General features: G+C 39.9%; 1 protein-coding gene across 5 annotated transcripts in view; it reads left to right on the forward strand.

Annotated features, from left to right (window-relative positions):
- Positions 1-4,774: 4,774 nt before the first annotated feature.
- SESTD1 (SEC14 and spectrin domain containing 1) overlaps positions 4,775-19,875 on the forward strand; it is a 48,387-nt gene continuing 33,286 nt past the window's right edge. Inside the window, exons 1-4 of one of the 5 annotated variants that reach the window (XM_053982723.1) lie at positions 4,775-4,907; positions 7,981-8,043; positions 8,706-8,808; positions 16,853-16,932. In XM_053982723.1, coding sequence (XP_053838698.1) covers positions 16,878-16,932 — 55 coding nt within the window. In that variant the 5' untranslated portion in view covers positions 4,775-4,907; positions 7,981-8,043; positions 8,706-8,808; positions 16,853-16,877. Of the gene's footprint in view, positions 4,908-5,085; positions 5,210-7,980; positions 8,044-8,705; positions 8,809-16,852; positions 16,933-19,875 lie in introns of those variants that run through there. The other 4 variants (XM_053982724.1, XM_053982725.1, XM_053982726.1 and 1 more) reach the window with 4 other exon arrangements.

The following is a 19,875-nucleotide window of genomic DNA, read 5'->3' on the forward strand; positions in this document are numbered from 1 at the left end:
GTGGTACTGAGTGTGGCTGCCTCTGCAGTGCTAATTCACTCCATGGCTGAAGAGCAAGGCAGTTGCAGGGAGATGGTAATCAAGTCTCATTAGAAAAATCCCTGTTCTTTCCTTTTTTGGGATGCAAGCAGAAGAAAGCATCATTGAGCTGCAAATATGGTTCCAGCAGAACATCAGGTGCTTTGTACAGGAGTCATTCAAAATGTCATTGACTATCAGCTCTCTCTCTGTGTTACTTCCACAGTCAGCATTTCAGAGTCATGTCTTCTCAGAGCTGCTATGCCTCATGTGATAACTAGTATAGTAAGTACAGTTCCTCTTCTTCAGCAAACACCAGCAGTAATCCCTGATCAGACTGAGCCATTGGGAGACAGAGTATGCTGCAGACATCCCACCAAACCTGCTCAGTGGGATGGCACAAGCACCTAACAGAACAAGAAGGTTGGTCCTCGTGTCCTTCCCCTGTGGCCACAAACATTACCTGAGACATGCCCGTCTCCATTCTGCTGCTGTGTACCTTCTGACTGAAGCCATAGGATCAAGATTCCTGCCCTTGTATCCCAGGTCATATCCGTGGCCACAGGGGAAGGACATGAGAAGCAACTTTCTTGTTATGTTAGGTGCTGTGCAGAAAGGAAGGCATTCCCCCTTGTATCAAAAAAGCTCAATGTCTACTGCCAGCCATAAACCATTTTCCCTTCATAAGATGAAATAAATTTGTAAGGAAACCACATTCATATTTAAGAAATCTGAGCAGCAAAATACTAAGCACAGATAGCTTTGCTTCCTTTTAAATATTTCTCAGGAAATGCAGCCTTTAGGCTTCTATTTTATTTTATACAAGAAAGACCAAGTTATGAAGACTGTATTTCACAGAAAATAAAAAATAATTAAAGAAAGTAACAAAAGTCACTGCCGAGTTTGCTGCAGGAAGTACAATCCAACAGCCTCTAGTACTTGGACAGGATGAGATATGGTGGGGATACTTTATTGTTTGTACTTGGACATTAAGAAGCACATGAAAAAACCCACAAAACACTCCAGATTCTTCAGAATCTTGCAAAGTTTCATACTGCTGTATCTCATTACAGGCATATCATTCATACCTTTATAAAATGAAGGGTTTATGTTTTTTTATATATAATTGAACATAAGAACTTTAAAATTATGATGAAGCTTTTAAAATATTGTTTTACACACCCTCTGATAAGTACAATAAAACACAGATCCTTCAAAACCTGTGAAGTGCTGCCTACAGAGTGCCAGGCTTTCAGCCTGTGCTAGTCAGTAAACAAAATCTCATGGGTTTGGGCTATTTGGGATTTGAGTTTCAAATCCTATTAAGAGCACAATTTAAGGCTTTGTTGTAATTGTTTCAAAAGAAACAATCACTCCTCAGTTCAGGATTAAAACCTAGTATTTGTGTTTAAAGGGGCATTTCAAATCTCAATGCTAATAGGTGAATGTGGCTTACCTTCAGAAGCCAGTGAATGGTAGCTCATGTACTGAATTCTGCAGATCTTTTGTTTGTTTCTGTGATGTTTTGAATGTACACTGAATGCTTGTATTTTTCTGCCACTTTCACTTCCCAAACCTCCTGATACTGTCTATCCTCATAAAAGGGGCTTTTTTTCACTGTTTTTCCAACATGAATTTGGCTGTATGACAAATACATAAGGTTTTAAAGTAGTAGGTGCCTCTGCTTCTTACCTGTGAGTATGATGATACCATCTTGTCATGATCTGACAGCTCCATATGGAAAACATTCCACAGCTTTTATTTACAATTAATTGCTGCCAGCCTATGCTTATCCCACTACATATAGTTATTTGCTTATTTTTAGTATATACCTTTTATGAACTGGACTATTCTGTAAGTTACATCTCTTGCCAATACAGTGGATACTGCTGGCTTACATTAACTTAACTGCTGACATTCATTTTTGTGCTACAAGTAAAATCAATTGCCTATCTCTTGCAGGGAGATGTGGAAGCAAATAACAAGCATGGCAGCAAGGTAAATCACTTCAGGTGGAGGATTTCCCAGCCCACCAGGTGCAAGGCTGTGCCTGGCAGCACCCCCCTTGCCTAGGGACAAGCGGAGCAAGAGGGAAGGCATATTACAGGCCTGTGGGGTGCTGCACAGGATGGCCAGTGTCACATTTGTGTGACCAGTGCCACCATGAGTTGGTGTCCAGTAGAAGTGTATGGGGGTTTTGTTTGTTTTTCTTTGAAGGCTGATTTTTCTAGAAGTGCAACAACTGAAGCTGGAAGCAGTAACTTTGTTGTGAGAGCACTGCTCTGCCTTGTAACAAAGGCTCTGTTGTGCTGGCACGCAGCACAGTGCCCAAAGCTCGGGGTGTTTTCAGCCTATTTGCTTTCATTTGTATTTGAGTTAATCTGGCACAGCTGCTGGAGAATAACACCATATATTAAGGGTCATTTTAATCAAATGGATCCTTGATACTCTGATTTCTTCCTACTGGCAGTTTGCATGGAAAAGGCAATTAACTACAACTCTAAACTGATGGCATGACCTTAAAAAAACTAATTATGTCAGATTCTGTCCTGGCCACTCATTCAGAAGAGTATGCACGGAAAACAAAAGTCAGAAAACCTGTTGCAATATCTTTATATTTAAATTAGCATATCTCCAACCAGAGTACAAATTAGTGACTTTGGGGTAATTTTCTCTTATGGAAGGCACTGCAAGAATTCTGTCCCTCCTCTGCAGGAGAAGCCTTGTTCTGTCCTTGAGAAAAGACTCCAGCAGGGACCAGAAAAATGGAGGAATAGGGTCTATATCCTTTTGGCCTGAATTCCTTTCCCTCTCCCTCTTCTTCTCTCTCTCCCACTCCTCTCCTCTCCCAAAATTAACGATAAGAAAATTTATTAGGATTAATGAGTTCATGTGTACTGAAAATTAGAGCTCTACAAGGCAAAGCAAAACCACCCAATTTATAGTATAGGCCATGTGATAGGAATGCTATACAGAGTGTAATAACTGCACTATGGAGGATCTTAGACATGTGAAATAAGAAAGAGAAATTCATGTATGACAATCAGCTGTAGTTGATTTCCTTTGTTGATTTTTGTCTTGCTCCTTTTAAAGATATATGTGCCAGTGAGTACCACTGAGCTTTCATATGTGTTGGGCATCAGATCACATACCTAGTGTTCTGAATGACTATTTGTCCTTCAGTCAGAGCTTACAAAGATACAGCCAGAGTGATCAGAATCTCAAGTAAATATTGATGAATAGTGAAAGCTTCTATTATCTTAACTTTCACCCACAAGTATGCAAAAAGCATAAATGTAGAAGAGTGATCTAAAAGTTGTATCTGGCACATACTTAAATCATTAGTGAACACACCTAAAATATTGCTAAAGTTTTCCTCTTTTAATAAAGTAAAAAAATAATTTATTTGGTTCTGTACAGCGATTACTTTTGTTGGGAAGCTGATGAAGATGATTTATCTCTGTTTATCTCTACAGGTTGTGAAGGAATTTTGCCCTTCTTTCTTCGCTGCTGCTGTTTTAAGTATTCTTCTGGGAAAGAAAAGCCAACAGAGAAGGTGTGTTCTTGAGGCTGGTAGGCCTCATCTGAAAATCTGAATGGCAATATTTTTTGCTTGTGCATGTCCAGTGGGTGGTGTTGCTGAGAGCAGGAGAGCTTTCTGAGTTAGCAGAGGCCAGGGATGAGCTCAGTACCACAGGCGTGCCCCGATGGTGATGGTGAGGGCGATGGCTGCAGCAGATGTTGACTGGACAGCAACCAAGAAAGGCGGTGAACAGAGGCAGTTCTGCAAACTCTTCTTTTGAGGGAAGAAACGAAGCAGTTACAGCATCTGTGAGACAGTTTTCATACTCAGAATGAGATTCAGTAAATTATATTCAACCACTCTGGAAAAAACAGGAGCAAAATAAGATAGAGTTTGCAGAAGCCATTTTTTTAAAGAGCCATTAGGTCCCTTAATGATGTATTCAGCTAGGAGATTTAAGACTCCAATCTGTCCTAGAGTGGTTAGGCTGAATGTAAGGCTAGTGTCCCAGCCAGCTTTCTTCACAGCATTTCTTTCTGCATTTTTGCTTCTATTATTTTAATCTTGGCATGACAAGAGTTTTAGGGTGTTTGTCCAGGAGCTAAGACAGACAATGGGTTATGATCTGCTATCGGAGGTGAAACAAAATACACGTCAGTGCTGAATTGGACTAAATGATCCTCGTGGGTCCCTTCCAACTCGGGGTATTTGGTGATATATTCAGGATATTCTGCGATACTGTAAGTGCTGAAACGTTGGTGGCAAACGGCCCCGGGGGCAGCCGACACCTGCCTGAGGCACTCGCAGCGCTCACCTGGGAGCCGCTGGCCGCGCATTCAGCTCGCACAGCGCGTCTCTCCAAAGAGCAGAGCAGAGTACTGTTATCTTAACGCGGCTGCCAGTGCTGCAAACTCCGCAGTCGGACAGACTGCCGCTTGTCCCACGCTGGGTATTTATCAGGACCGTCCGTAGCTGCGGGGGCCCGGGCCGGGCGGGGCCGGGGCCTGCGGGCGCAGCGCCCGGCACGGCCGCATTGTCTCCCGGCGGGGCGGGGCGGGGTGGCTCGGGGCGAGCGGCCGCGGCGGCTCCGCGAGGGGGGGCGGGCGGTACGGCGGCTCCGCGCCCCCGGGCGGGGGCGGCGCTGAGCGAGGGCAGCGGAGCGGGGGCGGGCCCGCCAGCGCCCGGCGCTCGCCGTCTCCTTGCCGACGGAGGAGGGGTCGGAGCCGCCCCCGTCCCTAGGGGCTGCCGCTGGGCTAGCGAGGCGGTGCGAGGCCGCCGAGGTTGGCCGCCGCAGCCCGGCCGGAGCGGGCGGGTCCAGGCTCCGCCCCGCGTCCTCCCAGCCCGGGCACCCGCAGCGCCGCATCGGGTGAGTACCCGCGCTCCGGAGCGGCTGTGCCCTGGCCCCAGCCCCGCGGAGGGCGGCGCAGGCCCTGCGGCCCGGCCGCGCTTTGTTCCCGGTTGGCGGCGGCGCTGCCGGCGCCGCGGGGCGCTCCGCTCCGCCGTGCGGCGGCGGCTCCGGCTCTCCCGGGGCGGCGGTGGCGGGGCCGTGCTGCAGAGCAGCCCCGGCTGCGAGCTCGCCCCGCTCGCTGCCCCGCGGTGGGTGCCGCCGGCCGCTCGCGTGCCGGGGGCACGGCGGGTCGGTGCGGCCCAGGGGAACCCGTGCAACAGGTTCGGGCATTGTTCGTGCCGCCGCTGCGGCCGCGGTGGCGGCGGGGGGGCTTCCCAGGGGGGCTCCCGAGTGGCCGCCGCCGGCGGAGCTTTTGCCTTTGTGCGGGCGCGGGAGGGCGGCCGCCGCTCCCGGCGAGCGCCGGCGCGGGTGTCGCGGCAGGCCCAGCAAGGAAGGAGAGGGGTTCGGGCAAAGGGGCCCAGCCGGAGGCAGGCGGGGGCGGGTGTTGGCTCCCGGCGGGAATTTTGGCGGTGCGTGGCCGCCGGTCCGTCCGGCGGGCTGGGGACGAGTCACGGCCGTGTCACTAAAGGCGTCGGACGCTCCTGGGTTTCTGGAAGCGCTGCCTGGTCGGGAAGCTGATTCACTGCTGAAGACGTGGTTGCTCATAGCTGTGGTTACCCTTTCTTTGATTTTTGACAGGTCTATTGTCCAGCAGTTTTGTCTTCTCCCCCATAATTGTAGTGTCTCTTGCTACCCCCTTACAGAGCATTTTAGGCAGGCAATTGTACGAAGGCAATGCACTAAAGCAACTGTTTTTGTTAAAGAATTTAAACGAGTGTATGGAAGCAAGAGTGGAAACAATTAGGGGAGTGTGGTTCTTTATTTTTTTGACTTTTTGTAAGTTTTATAATGAGCAGAATTGATGAGGTTTTTGTGGATATGTATTAATAGATGCTTTTGTCTGTTGCTCTCTCATCTTTCTGCATCCCAAAGGAAATACTGGTCCTCTCCATTTTTAGTATTGCAGTGCCTGCAGTGTCCTCACAACTGGATCTCGACTTTGTTCATGCATTAAAATTCACTGTGATGAGGAAGTACTGAGTTTTTCCCCCTTTTCTCCCTTCCGTGACATCGCCTGCTAAGATTAAGTGTATAGTAAATAATGAATACTGTTACTACATTATAGAATTACTGGTAGTTACTAATTACTGTGCTAATAAGGGTTCTCCTTTATTTGAATGTGAGCATTTATAGTCCTAATGCCATTGTCTGTACCAAGCAGAAACTGAAGAGAGAAAAGGGGGAAGGTGGACTGCAGAATAGAACGGAAGCTTGCTCAGAGAGGCCTAGGGCTTGCTGCGTTGCTGGTCATGCCTTGCTCTTTCAGGAGAAAAGCAACGAGGCAGAGCACTGGAACAGGCTGCTCAGGGAGATTGTGGAGTCTTCCTTTCTGGAGACATCAAACCCCCTGCTTGGGCTGGGTAACCACCAGCAGTTACACAGGAATGTGTCCAAATGGGGTTCCAATAGAACCATTCATATAGATGATCTCCAGAGGTCCCTTCCAATCTTAACAATCCCGTGATCCTGTGAAAATCTTCCACCAAAACTAAGAGTAATTACAGTGTAGTTTTAGGGGTGGATTTTTGGATTTTGCACAATTCTTTGTCATTGATTGCTGCTTGAGGAATGCTGTAAGATCATCTCAGCTGACTGTTTTTCCTGGAGTAGTTTGCTAAAAGATGATATTTTGTTTGAAGTTTAATTGACCAGTAACATCAGCTTTCCTAGAAATACAATTTAAGTACTGAAATTAGATGTATTTTTAAATTTTTAGGCTGTAATTCTAAATTGGCTATGGATTCAAATTTCTCAGTTAAGCTTATGTAAACAGCTTATGTTGACATTTTCTGTCAACAAAATAAAGGAGTCAGGTGAATTTCAGCTCAGTTTCAGTTGGTTGTTGCTTGAGAGTGGTAGTAGGAAGAGAAACGAGAGGAATTTCTGTAAGAACTTTAATACAATGCTACCTAACTGTCAAGAATCTTTAGGAATAGATTATGAAGAGGAATGCCTTTATTCCCTAGTGATGATGGGTGGGGAAATACAGAAAACCTTCAATAGGCAGCTTCTGATAAAGTAGGCAGAGCCTACCCTGGAAATGATGTTGCAGGATTTCCAGTGTGTCTGTACTTAAGCTGTCTCAAGGACTTACTGTTTGTATTTTTGTTCCCAATCTATAGGTGTGTTTTCTTGCCTTCTCTCCCATCTTTTTGAGGCTGACTAGAAAACTTCCATTAATAGAAGGGTGTTTTTAATTTAAAATTTACTGTGAGTTAGATAACTGTAATAACTGATCTATCAGATTTACTGTAAAACCAGTGAAGTGTGTTTGTCATCTTGACTTTGCCTTTTACACAGTATACACTAATTTGAACTTTTGGGGTTTTGCTGTTGGGTTTCATTTCATGAGTGGAATTTGATCAAGATACAAGGTTTCATTCAAGTCTTACAACATTTGCTGAGGTTTAATGTTTGATGCTTATATGCTAATTCTGTATCTTCTAATACAAAGAGGGACTATTTATATTTTCTTACTCAAGTTATACTTTGCCTTTTAAAATTTTATAGCAGTGAGTACCTTTGTAGGAATACCTTCTTCCTCTCCACAAAAAAATCTGCTAACATTGTTGTATTTTCAATTTAGCCTAAAACTTCGTGTAGGTTACCTTTGATTGAAAGCATACTACAGGGATCCTGGTTCTTGTTACTTTCCCACTGCTTCCGGTGCTGCCTCAGGAGCATTGCCTGCTAACTATAAACAATGTTGATGTCTACCATATGTTTTGGTAGAAAGTGCAGGATTCCTGATGTCCCACTAAACTCAAGTGCCTAGCTTACTAGTATTTGTGAATATAAAACAGAAATGTTGACTCCCCTATCATGTAGCACTGTAAGAAACTCTTGTTTTCAACCTCCAAGGAAATAAAGTTTTAGATTGAGTAGCAAAATCAAAAAATATGGTCAAATACTTTTTCATTTAAATTTACAGAACCCAGGATCTGGAGCCCAAACTTGTAACCCTAGCAGACAGTTTTGCATTCCAGTACCAATGGTAAGTAAGATAGGTCTCTTCCAAATCTGTATAATTTTCATGCATTATATTTGCTTCTTATGAAGCTTTGAAAGTGATGAATATACTGCCTAGAACAACATCTTTGCAGTTGGTTTTTTAGAAACTTACTTAGGCTTTAACTCATGCCTTCTTTAACTTACCTACTTTACTTGGTTTTCATTCTGTGACTTCTAAAAAGTCTTTAAAAGGCACTACAGCATAAACAAAACTGATATTAAATTACGTTGTTTGGCCATGCAGCACACAGTGCAGCTTGTGTTCCTGTGTCTCACGTAGTGGTAGTGTCTCACAAGGAGAGGAGTGGCTGCAGATGTGTAAGAGGGTATTTAAGCATAAGACTGGAGATAAGTGAATTCTACTTTTAAGAGGGTTCTGCAGTAGTGGCTGAGAGTAAGGAAAGAAGTTTTAATAGCATCAAGGTAATTGTTGCTGCTCTGATGGTGTTGATAAGCTTGTGCTGGAAGATGAATGAGAGACTTGGGAACCTTGATTGAGCAAGTAGAAAAATGTGTTGGCAAAGCTTTTTGCTCTTCAGACTAAATAAGAGAGATTTTTGAAGTGAGGATAACCTTACAGCAGATGCTAAACTCAACAAGGAAGCAAGTGAAAATCAATCTGGAGTGTTGTTTTCCTGTTTCCAGGTGAGAAGATGAACTGCTGCATTTTGGACAAGCTGAAGTTTGGAATGCTGGGACATAAAGAACCCATTAAGAAGGAAATTACAATAGTTAAGAGGAGATGAAGGTATGACTTAGGGCTTTGCAGAAACAATAATTCAAGGGAGATAGATGTAGTAGGTATGTAAGAATTCAGAGCCAAGATCACTTCCTGTGATGTTGGTAGAGTTGTGTTTGAGATGTGTTCTTAGTGAGGTATCCTGAAAGGATATGTGATGACCAGACCAAGTAAGGCCAAAGCAAAAATGTGTTCCAAGAGTAAGATAAATGGCTTTGATGTTAGCTTGATGTTTGGTCACTAAATGATATCTATGGCTGAACTTGAGACCTCAGTGCAGGTTGTCTGTTTTCTTTCTGTTGGTGTTCTGTTTGCTAATTCTTTCACTTTGCATTCTCACTTATAATAGTATCATTGGAAAATGTATGAGTGTTGCATCTATGCAGGATGTTCCAGGCAACAGCTTAGAGAGCTTGATTTTATTTTCTCTGAAGCATGTGACCTTTTATGTATTGGTTTATTGATTTATTTATTGGTAGTGGAAGGCTACATGTATTTTGAGGGGCTAGGAGAGAGGGAGAAGTGTTGTGCAAGTGGTTGCTGTGGCTGATTTAATTTGTGATTTGCAGTTGAAATGTTCAGGTTTTGTACTCAGATTAAAAATTCTGCACTCAGATTAAAAATTCTGAAGACATCCATGAAAGTTAAGATTTATTTCTTCTGTACTCACTAATTTGAGGTCATCTTAGGTAATTATTCTTGCTTTGTATAGCAGTGAATTAATGGATTTCTGAAATACGTGAATAAGGTATTTATGTATCAGATATGGAATATTTCAGTCTCTTGTACTTTCATGTTTGGTTAACATTAGCAAAATTTTCAAGTTATTTATTTCTTATTGAAGGGATTTTCATTATTACCCTTATCATGGATATTTTGTGTATTGTGCAGTGAGGACACAACACAAAATCATACTCTTGAGCTGGTAATTATTTGGTCAGGTAGCAAACCCAGAGTTTTAGGGATTTGTAAACAGACTTTGTATTAGCCCCTTCTTCATTGTCATCTTGTTGTGGTCCATTTCCTCCACTCCAAAAGAATGACTGCTTTTGTGTCTGCTGTACAAGATGGCTTTTGGTGTAGGGGAGCATTTCTTTTTGCTTCCACTCAGTGGAGTGTCACTATGCTGAGCTGGGAATTGAATCCTGAGGCCCTGAGCCACATGCACTTGTAACCAATGCCAAATATGTGTATTGTTATGAAGTGGTAGATTGTTTTCTTATATAAGTGTTGCAAAAAGAACAAGAAGTTCTAATCTTGCACCCCAGAGGACAGTGTTTTTCATTTGTTCCAGGCTGCCAGCAGTTGCACTCATCAGTACAGCTGTTTGTCTTTTGACTTGGCTGCCCATGGCCTGGATTGTCCCATTTCATTCCACCCACTGTCCTAGCTCATTTTATGAAGTACTGAAGGCCTAGGAGCTTTCTGATCTTTCATCACAAACTGGTTTTTGACAGTTCCTTAAAGAGCTGGTGATACGGTATTTATTTTTCCAAGCACTTGTGACTTGTATGTTGGTTTGGTTTTGTTTGTTGAGGTTTTTTGTGTTTGTTTGTTTGTTTTTTAAGAAGAAGGAGCTAGGAGAGGACTATGAAATTTTATTTTACTATCTGTAGGTTATTTTTCTTCCCCCTAACTTCATGAAGTATTTCTATGATAGAAGTTGCAATCCATGTGATTCTGTACTATTCCCATGAGATTTCTGATGAAGGAAAATTTTAAGACCTAAAAATTAGAATTTTCTTTTAATGAGTTTTAGCACAGTGAAGAGAAAATGTCTTGGCTATGCTTTGAACATAGCATTTCAGTTGACATATTGCTATGTAGAAAGTGGTGGAAGAAGCAGCCTCTCAACTTGCATCATCTGTGTTCTGTGGTTACTTGATAGTGTTAAGAGAGATGGGACTGTACCAGATGATTGCAACTTCTGCTGGTTTGGCTGCTTGTTGTAAGGGAAGGAGGGTATGAGGTAGATTGGTCTTCTGATGCTGGTGGGCAAGCTGTAGAGTTCTGCAGGAAGGTAAATGGTATCTCTCATTGTATGTGAGAGAATGGCAAAATGTGGCAGGAATGTTGCACTAAAGGGAATATGGAGATGCATCCAAAACCTGTGGCTCATTTTCTCTACTATTCTAGATTAAAGAGGCCTGAAAACTGCTATAACTTAGCATAGACCGTGTGTGTGGCTTGGACTGAGGTTGGACAGGGTAGAAAACTCTAGCTTGCTGTCACCTTTGATGTCTCGTGTTGCAGCATCATTATGAATGTCTGCATGTGTTCCTTTGGGCTGGGCAAGTTCACTCTCTGAACATGGCCAGTGAGTCCAAGGAGCGCTGTTCTTTGGGAGTGTGCTCACTGCTGCACAGGACCCTGTGGCTAGCCCTGTTCTCTGGACAGACTGAGGTGTTGGTATTGTCTCACAGCTGCACATGCAGGTGTTTTTGTGCATCCTGAGTTACATTGTTTCTGTGCTTGGTACTTTTTTTCCCTCTGGCACTTGCTTGAAGTCTGAGGAAAAGCTCTGCTTTTGTGTGAAATGAATAGCTGACTGTGATCAAAGTTAGAACTCAGACACACAATGACTTTTTCTTCTCAGATGGCATAGCCCCTCACTCACCTGTTCTCCATTTGCTGGTTTGCTGTTCATTATATTGCTCATCGCTTCCTTTTGTTGCTTGTCTTTTTATTTCACTTTTCACAGAATGTTGAGGGATTGAAAAGGGTGGAAAATGAATATGGAAGATGGGTTAAATATAGGAAGTAGTTAACAGACAGTTCTTACGAATTTTATTCTTAACTTTAGTTAGAAGACAAGTTAAAATTTGAACCTTCAGGTGAAAATGGAATGGAATTGGAATTTTTCCAAGCTTAAATTTGTTGTGGCTGTGACAATGTGCTTTTGGATCCTGGTCAAGCATGCTGTTTACCTCAGCTTTAACCCAAGTCAGAGCACATTTTCAGTGTGTTCTTTGAGCTGCCATGGCAAGTTGCTGAGTTAGGATACTAACAGTGCATGTGTAATGGAAATGGCATTGAGTGGTTGCATCTTCCTTTAGAGTTAAAGCAGCTCACATACTTGTGAAATTAGTCTGTGTTTTTTTATTTTCTGACTTCTTTAGTGTGAATTAGCAGGTTAAAGAAGAATAGGAATATTTTTGTTGTGTACAACTTCAGACATAGTATAAAACTTCTGTGGGTTTTTTCTAGATAGTTTTTACCGATAGTAAAAAAATTAAAAATACAGAAGTGGTTGAGAAAGCAAAAAGCTTGATATTCCTTATATATCTGAAGTTACCTTTTCTCCTGAGGGCTCTAATGTTAAATATTTATTACTGTTGCTCATAATAACTTAAAGAATAAAAACCAAACACTGTATTTGCATATGTGAGCTGATGTTCCTTCATCAGATTTTATTGTTATTTTGAAACTGTCCAGCTAAGTAGCTGAGTTCCAGGTGCTTTTTAATTGAAGACAGCATTAACTAATAAATATTTACAGCCTTCTTCTATTTTTGGGGCAGGTTTATGCTTATCAAATTACCCTGGAGACACCTTCGTTTGTGTTCTCTCTTTGTACAACTTTGCTGTGGGAGAGATGACATCCTTTAATGTAGCTTTAAAGGAAGGTGAAATAATAATCTGCATAGATAATTGTGATACTCAGCTTTCTCCCTGTCTTTTACATGTGGATTTTATTTCTGTGTGGAACAGATGAACTAGTTTTAAGCTGATTCAGGGAAAAAGAGGGTAATGCTTTGTGGGTTGAAGTTAGCATCTGAAAAAGCCTGCATGCTGGCTTCAGAGAATGAAGATGTTCATTTTGAAGGTCTGCAATTCAAAAGTTGATCTAAAAAGAAAAAATGTTTTCATTCTACATGATTTGAGGCTTTTTTTTCCTTTGGTACTTCAGAATGTCTATTGTTATTTGTGCTATTGTTTGGACTTGCAAGCTGCTACAGTTTTGAACCTAGCTGCCCATCTGCTCCTTGGTTATTTATAGGCAGATTTGTGGAGCTCCTTCTAATCCCTCAAGTCTTCAAAAACATTAATGAATTAAACATCACAATACTCTTGTAAAAAGAGAATTAAATGGAGAAACTGAATGGAGACTAAAAGAGGATAAATGACTTGCTGAAAGCCATATGTATATTTCATAGCAGAACAGAGAACAGAAACCAGATTCTTTTTTTCTTACTTGTAGTCCTGTGCTTAACAGACCAGCTACATGCTCTTGTGAGGTACATGCTAAAGGAATGAAGATAGAACTTGTTCTTTGAATCTTGCAACAGATGCTCATGTGCAGACTAAGCCATTTCAAGACCTTGCACCATGTATTGAGAGTATTACAGGTTTCAGGTCTAACAGACATGAATGAACATGTTAATATTAATTCTCATTAAGCCTAAATTTGTTTTGATTGTTAATGTTTTGGAACAGTGGTTTCTACTGGGTTGCTTAGAAAGAAAACACCTGTTACTTGCAGGAGAGCTTCTCTCTGGCATCTTACTTCTAGTTAGTTGTCCAGTCATCCTGTCCCTCTTCCCCTGTCCTTAATGGACTTTTATAATGGCTTTAAACAGTGTCTGGACATTGGTTCTTATTTAATTTTTTTAATTCAGTGGTAGTGAAGATGGATAGCACAGAACGCAGGCAAAACTTGGCATTCATCAGAAATTTTGCACTTCGGTGAATTTCACATAGTATTTATTGTGTGTGAGTTTCTTTTATTTTTTGGCTTTTTTTTTTTTGTTGGTTTTTTTTTTTGTGTATTTACTGGGGAGAATTGTTTGGTTTTTGTTGTTGGAAGAACTTCCCAAATTTTAGATGTGTGGGTAAAACATTGTAATAACATTGTAATTTGCACTCAATCTGGAGTCTAGAAATGATGGAGGATGCAGCCTACTAAATTGTGATTTGATTTCACATTGGAGTGCAGCCTCAAATATTGTTTTGCAATTTTTACCTGTTTTGCAATTTTTTTGAGCTATTTATTTACTATTTCCCATTCTCTCTTTAACGTATACATGTTTCATGTTTGTATGTAAGAGAATTTTCTCCACAAATAGTATTAGTTTCTGCTTGTCAAGGGGATTGGAAGAGTTTTCTGTTTCACTGGAATGCCTTTCAAATATTTGGGTTTTAAATAGAAATATGATGCGAATTTAGTATTGCCACCTTCTTGTGGAAATCTTCAAAAGAATGGAGATTCTTTTGAAGATTTCCACAAGAAGGTGGCAACACTAAATTTGCAAAATATTTTTTCTTTGTTGGACACTGGCATTGCTATATTGATTTAATAACCTGGAAGCCTATGTCATTCTAAACAAGTTCAGTGAGGTTCTTCAAAGCGTATTCAATGTGTCCAGGAAACACGTTAAATAAAAGAACTACAAGTTCTACAGTTTGCTATATGGTATTTTATGGTATTAGGGGAAAGTAGATTCTAGGTGGGCACACAGCACTCTAAATTATTTCTGAAATTCAGCAAACATATGTAACCTCTATTTGTTTAATATCTGTAACATTTCAGCATATAAAAGTTATGTCTTTTCATTTGGAAGTGATAAAATGCAGCTTCCTGAAGTATTTCACTTTCCTCTCATGAAATCTGTTCTCTTCGGTGCTTTTGTTTTTCTTCAGTAGCTTTTCTGTGTTTAATGAAACCAAATGGGGTTTTTATTGATGAATAGATACTGAATCTGTTTCCTTCAGCTAAATAGTGGTAAAATATTGAGCAACAAGTCACTCTTTCCTCATGCTAAATTGAGAGCTTGATGGAAAATTTTAATTTTGTCTTCCTCCAACAAATTGAAGACTTGCATATATTTTGTATGTCTAAATAAACTGCAAAGGTACAAAGCAGTGTACCTTTTCAAAACACCTTTAGTAGCTCCCATTGGAAAGTAGATGCCAGCTTTCTTGAAATGGTTTCGCTTTCCAATATTAAAAAAGACATTTTGTTTAATTTATCCTGAGACTCTTTGGACGTCAAAAATAGAGAAGGATGCTAAGCTTGTTTTTTAAACTGACAATTTTCTTTTTTTTCTGGTATGTTCTGATAAGCTGCTCTGGTGAGAGCTTGCTTCCAGATGAAACCTATCAAAACTCTCACAGAAGAGAGGTAATTGTGCACTTCAGGAGTTTATGGAACAAAGGCTAGGTGTTTGGAATTACCAGCAGTTGTTCTAACTGGTCTGACTCACCTCCCTCCACTCTGAACAGAATGCTTCTTTTGGTTCCAGGAAATACTGAATAAAAGAACTATTTTGATCCATGGACAGTGCCACTACTGTGGCAGAAAGCCAAGCGATCTTTCATATTAAATAAATAGATCTTTTCAGAGCAGCAGAGAAACATGTTCCCTAGAGTCAGTAAGCTGATGCAGACCTTTGTTCCTGTGTGAAAGTATGAAGATAACGAAGTGTGTGTAGGTTTGAATTTCCTTCATTGATCATAATAAAGAAGCATTTGTAGTAATTTGGAAATGTAACTTAGGGAGGAGGGGGGAAAAAAACACTCAGGTATGTGTTCCACATCTTGAAAAAAGGAAAATAAGAAGTGCCCAAGTTAAAAAGCTTGCACAGAGTGGTTTGAGAGACAAAAATTACTGCCTGCATAATTCTTGAATTTTGTGTTTTATGCAACAAAGAAGTTCAAATCTTTGTCTAAAGCATAGAGGAAGCTTTAATAGGATGCTTTTTTGAGTAATTGTTCAAAGTGCAGGCTGTCATGGGACTCAGTTCCCTGAGAGAACTAAAAGTTGTTTGTTTCCTTCTTTAATATGTGAAATGTGAATTCTATATAATTGGCAAAAATTGCACTTCAATGTGGAGATTTTGGGATAGGAGGTGGGAATGAACATTGTGACACATTACACATTGGAACATGTTTTTTTCTTTTTCTTTTTATAATAATATGTTTTTATAACAATGTGTTTAATATATTTTATGTTTTTTTCTTTTTGTAATAATATGATAGTTCTTTTTTTGATTTATTCTGAAGCTCATTGTTTTAACATAAAAATGAATAACTATTTTACCTCAGGCTATTTGGATTTCTCAGGATTTTTTGGGTTTTCTTTTTTTCTTTTTTTTCCTAAATAATTTAGAATTTTTATTCAGTTAACTTCCCTTGTGCCAGGAAAAAAAGTTCTCTTTGTGTGCATTCTGAAGTATCCAGAGGGAAAATTCCAGGTTGCAGTCCAAAGCCCTGGGCCTGGAATGAGAAACAAAAGAAAATTCATTTTGGTCTGTTTTTATTTTGACTGATACTAGCATATATCTTGAATAGAGTATTTCTGAGCCGAATCAGGTTTTTTAATTATATGGATTGATCTGTGGAAGCAGGACCTCAGAAAGTTACAAGCAGATACCAGTTCCTGCTTTGTGTTGGCAAGAAGAGGAGGTTGCAGTTCAGGCATCCTGTGGATTTGTCAGTGAACCAAAAAAGCTTCATCATGGTGAATTGCAGTTCACAGTGCAATAAAAAATGCATGAGGGTAAGGAGGCAAAAGCAGAAGGAGCATTTCCAGATATAGATTATAGGTAGGATGTAGTTATTCAGGCTGTTGGATATTGGATGTTTTTCTTCAACTGAAGCCCTGCTAATGGCAGGGTAATGACAGTGTCCTGACAGAAATGTAGCATAATGTATGTAGATAATTATTATATTCTTGGTAATACCAGACAGACTGTCCAAAAGCACAATCTTATTTGCACTTATTTTACATCTGAATGAGTAAACAGATGACCTACCTGAAAATTAATTGTAGTTTATTAGGGTTGGAAATGGGATTTTATATAAATTATCTTGTTGTCCTTGATTGAGATTCTGCTTTGGTTTTTGTGGTTGGACTGTTTGTTCCCCACAATAAGGGAAAAGAAATCTTTAATTAAAGATTTGTATGAATAATGCCTATAATGATTTTTTTTCTTAAGTTTTTACAGTATTTTAGATCTTGGTTACATTGTTCTGTTCTTCCTTCAGAAGGGTAACACTGCAAAACACTGTAACTGTTTTCCCATGCCTGACAACTTCAACTTCTTGTGTTTCAGAGCTGCAAAAAGTATCTGAAGTAGAATGGAAGCGTCAGTAATATTACCCATTCTGAAGAAAAAGTTGGCATTTCTTTCAGGTACAGTTTCAATTTGCTCAAGTGATTCCACCCTGCATAATTTGGATGGGATATTTAAGTTGGTTATTTGTATTTCCTGGATGTATTTAACAAAAATGTGTTGTTGGTTAGTGCTTTGTCATATTCCAAAAGAATCTTGGGAACCCTTTATCTAGTAGCCAAGCTGTTGGTGTTGGTGTTTAGGACTTGGTTTTGCTGTAGCCTCTAGCTCAACCTGCAAAGTTTTAAAGAAGTTTCAGTCTGTATATAAGAGACTGATGATTTAATAGACATCCAAAAATAATCCTTGCTGGTTTGGCCTTTTAGTTTTTTGGTTTTAGAAAAAACAGAGTAAATATTTTTAGGATTTTCTGTAGAAAATTTTTCTTTTCACCTGTCTTTTCTCTAGCCTAGAAACACATGGGATTGCCATGCATTGCAACAGTTTGATTATTGCCAATTAGTTAATTCAGGGAAAGCTGTGATTATCACTGTATTTATTAAAACTTCCTGAATCTCATGTTGAAGGTAACTTTTTCTCCTCCCTCTGCCAGAAAAAAAAAAAAAAAAAAAGAAATGCTTCAAATGGTGAATGACAATCCCTTGCTGATTTCACTGCTCTTGTAGATAGCTGTGTTAGTTCTTGGTGTTTGATTGTCTGATCTAGTGTAGGTAGGTAACTTGCAGAACACTTGTCAACTTCAAAAACTGACAAGTGTTGCCATAAATATTCTTCTGGTTTAGTTTATTTTCATTTATGTTTTTAGCCAGTCTAGTTTAGCCTGCTCCAATCACCTGAGAAGTGAAACTGCTCTTTTTTTTAATGGAATTTATTTTGCTTTGAATTTGCCTGCTGTCCCCAGCAATTGCAAATCTAACAATTCCTTTTTAAAAACAATCAAACCCCTAAAACTCAACTCACATTAAATCCTGGGACAGTTATTCCACAGCAACAGCAGATATGTAGTGAGTTGGTTGTTCAGCATTATATTGCAAGGGGATATTCTCATTAACTAGAGTGCATTTTCAAATTGCTATTAAAGCTGCCTGATCCGTTTCGAAATACAGATGGTCTTAGTGGAAAGTAATTTGCTGAGTGGCAATTTAAATGCTAGGAACCATTTTGGACCTATGTATTTCTAAGTAGGTTTGATCATTTTGGAATTGATTAGTATTAATGGATGCTTTAATTTAATGAATGATAAAGCTTGATGCAGCAGGATTTTTTAGCCTTCTTCAGTGTAAGTAAAGTAACTTGACAGACACAAATCAGTTCATCATGTCTCTTTACATCAGTTTTACTCTATATAGTTTCATAATAGTTTCATTAATGATTAGAAACATATACTCAGAAAAATAGTATTTTAGGAAAGTCCTGCAGTGTTTATGTGCTGAAGTCTTTTGTCATTTTTGAGTTAAATCGGTACAAATAATGTTGATCCTGCCTTTTTCTGGAAGCAAAATAGTGGTTTCTAATGGAAGTCCATGGCTGGAGTAGTTTTCATGCTGATAAGTCATTACACATAGCACAGAAGAAAAGGCAAGCTCCTAAATCAACAAAAAGCCTTGAACAACCATTTTGGTGCAAAATGTACAATGGACTTTCCTTAGCAGTGTTTACAAGCTGGGGGAAAAACCTGTCAGTTGTTACACAAGATGTCTTGTCATAAAATAATAATTTAGGTAATTTTTTTGGTCTTTTTGTGAAATGTCAAGAGATTATATTTCTGGGATTTGGGTTGTGCTTTGTTCAGTCAGTTCAGCAAATGCTGTTTATATCCAGGCATTTTCCCTTTTTCTCTGCTTCCTCACTCCAATTTTCAGGCTTTTTGCCATTCAGAAACAGAAGGGTGGACAGTCTGTAAATAACTGTTGCTGTAGTTTGTTTCTGCTGGAAGCATCTGTCCATTTGTCCTTTCTCATACAGCACCACTCTTCAATTCTTCAGTTTAGAAATACAGTTATTAAAAAGTGTGTTGCTATTTTCCAGCAACAATTTTCTCACAAAGGAGAGGAAGGGAAGGGAGCACAACTACTGCAGTGGACCACTGGAAGTAGTAGGTCCTTTACAAAACTGTGGAAAATATCCATGTATCAGTGGATCTTTAAAACTCCGAATTTAGAGTGTTTGCACAGCTTTGGAAACAAGGAAAAAAGGCCTGTTGCAATTAAGATTCTAACATATGTTGTGTAAATAGTGTTTGTTCATTATCTTGCATGCACCTCATGGATGGGGAGAATTCTTATCAAATTATGTTGACATATGTGTATGAATCTGCAAGCATTGCTATGCTTGTGCCTTTTCTTGTTGCTGCACGGCTGTTACTATTCTGTAAAAAGTTGTTCTTACTGATTAGATGGAACTTCAGTTCTACTGAAGAACTTTATGAAGCAAAAGCATAATTTAATTGCTTTAGCCATGTGAAAAACAGTATGAGAATAAAGATGTTCTTTCTCAGATTATGGGAACTCACTTTGCTTGATTTTTACCCAAATAAACCTGTGGTTTTAGATGTCTTTGTATAGTTTTTTCTAAAATATAGAGAAGATTATTTAGTAATTGACTCCTACATGTGCTTAAGTATGTTGTGGTTGTGGGTTTTTTTCCTTAATTACATAGATAATATATCAAAATTTACTGTTTCTAATATTGTTTGTATAAGTTTTACCAGAAAGGTTTGAAAATGCAGATGAAGATTAAGGCAAGCAGTTGGAAATACATCTTTTAATTGTAAGGTGACTGTTAGCTGTTTGTAAATAGGTCTTGAAATTGCTTTGTGTTTGAAGTAAGTGCCAGTTTAGAGCATGTGCCATGGGCAGCCTGTGTGGTATGAGATCCTCCTGTAGTAGTCAGCTGGACTAGGAAAGTCCTCCTTTTCTAGGAGCTCCAGTTGGATCTTCTGGGTACATGCTCAGCTTGGGAGTGAACTAGATTTCTAATGGGCTGGTAGTGTAGAAGGTCTA

Source organism: Vidua macroura, chromosome 7, assembly GCF_024509145.1.
Source record: "Vidua macroura isolate BioBank_ID:100142 chromosome 7, ASM2450914v1, whole genome shotgun sequence".
In the NCBI taxonomy this organism is placed as follows: Eukaryota; Metazoa; Chordata; class Aves; order Passeriformes; family Viduidae; genus Vidua; species Vidua macroura.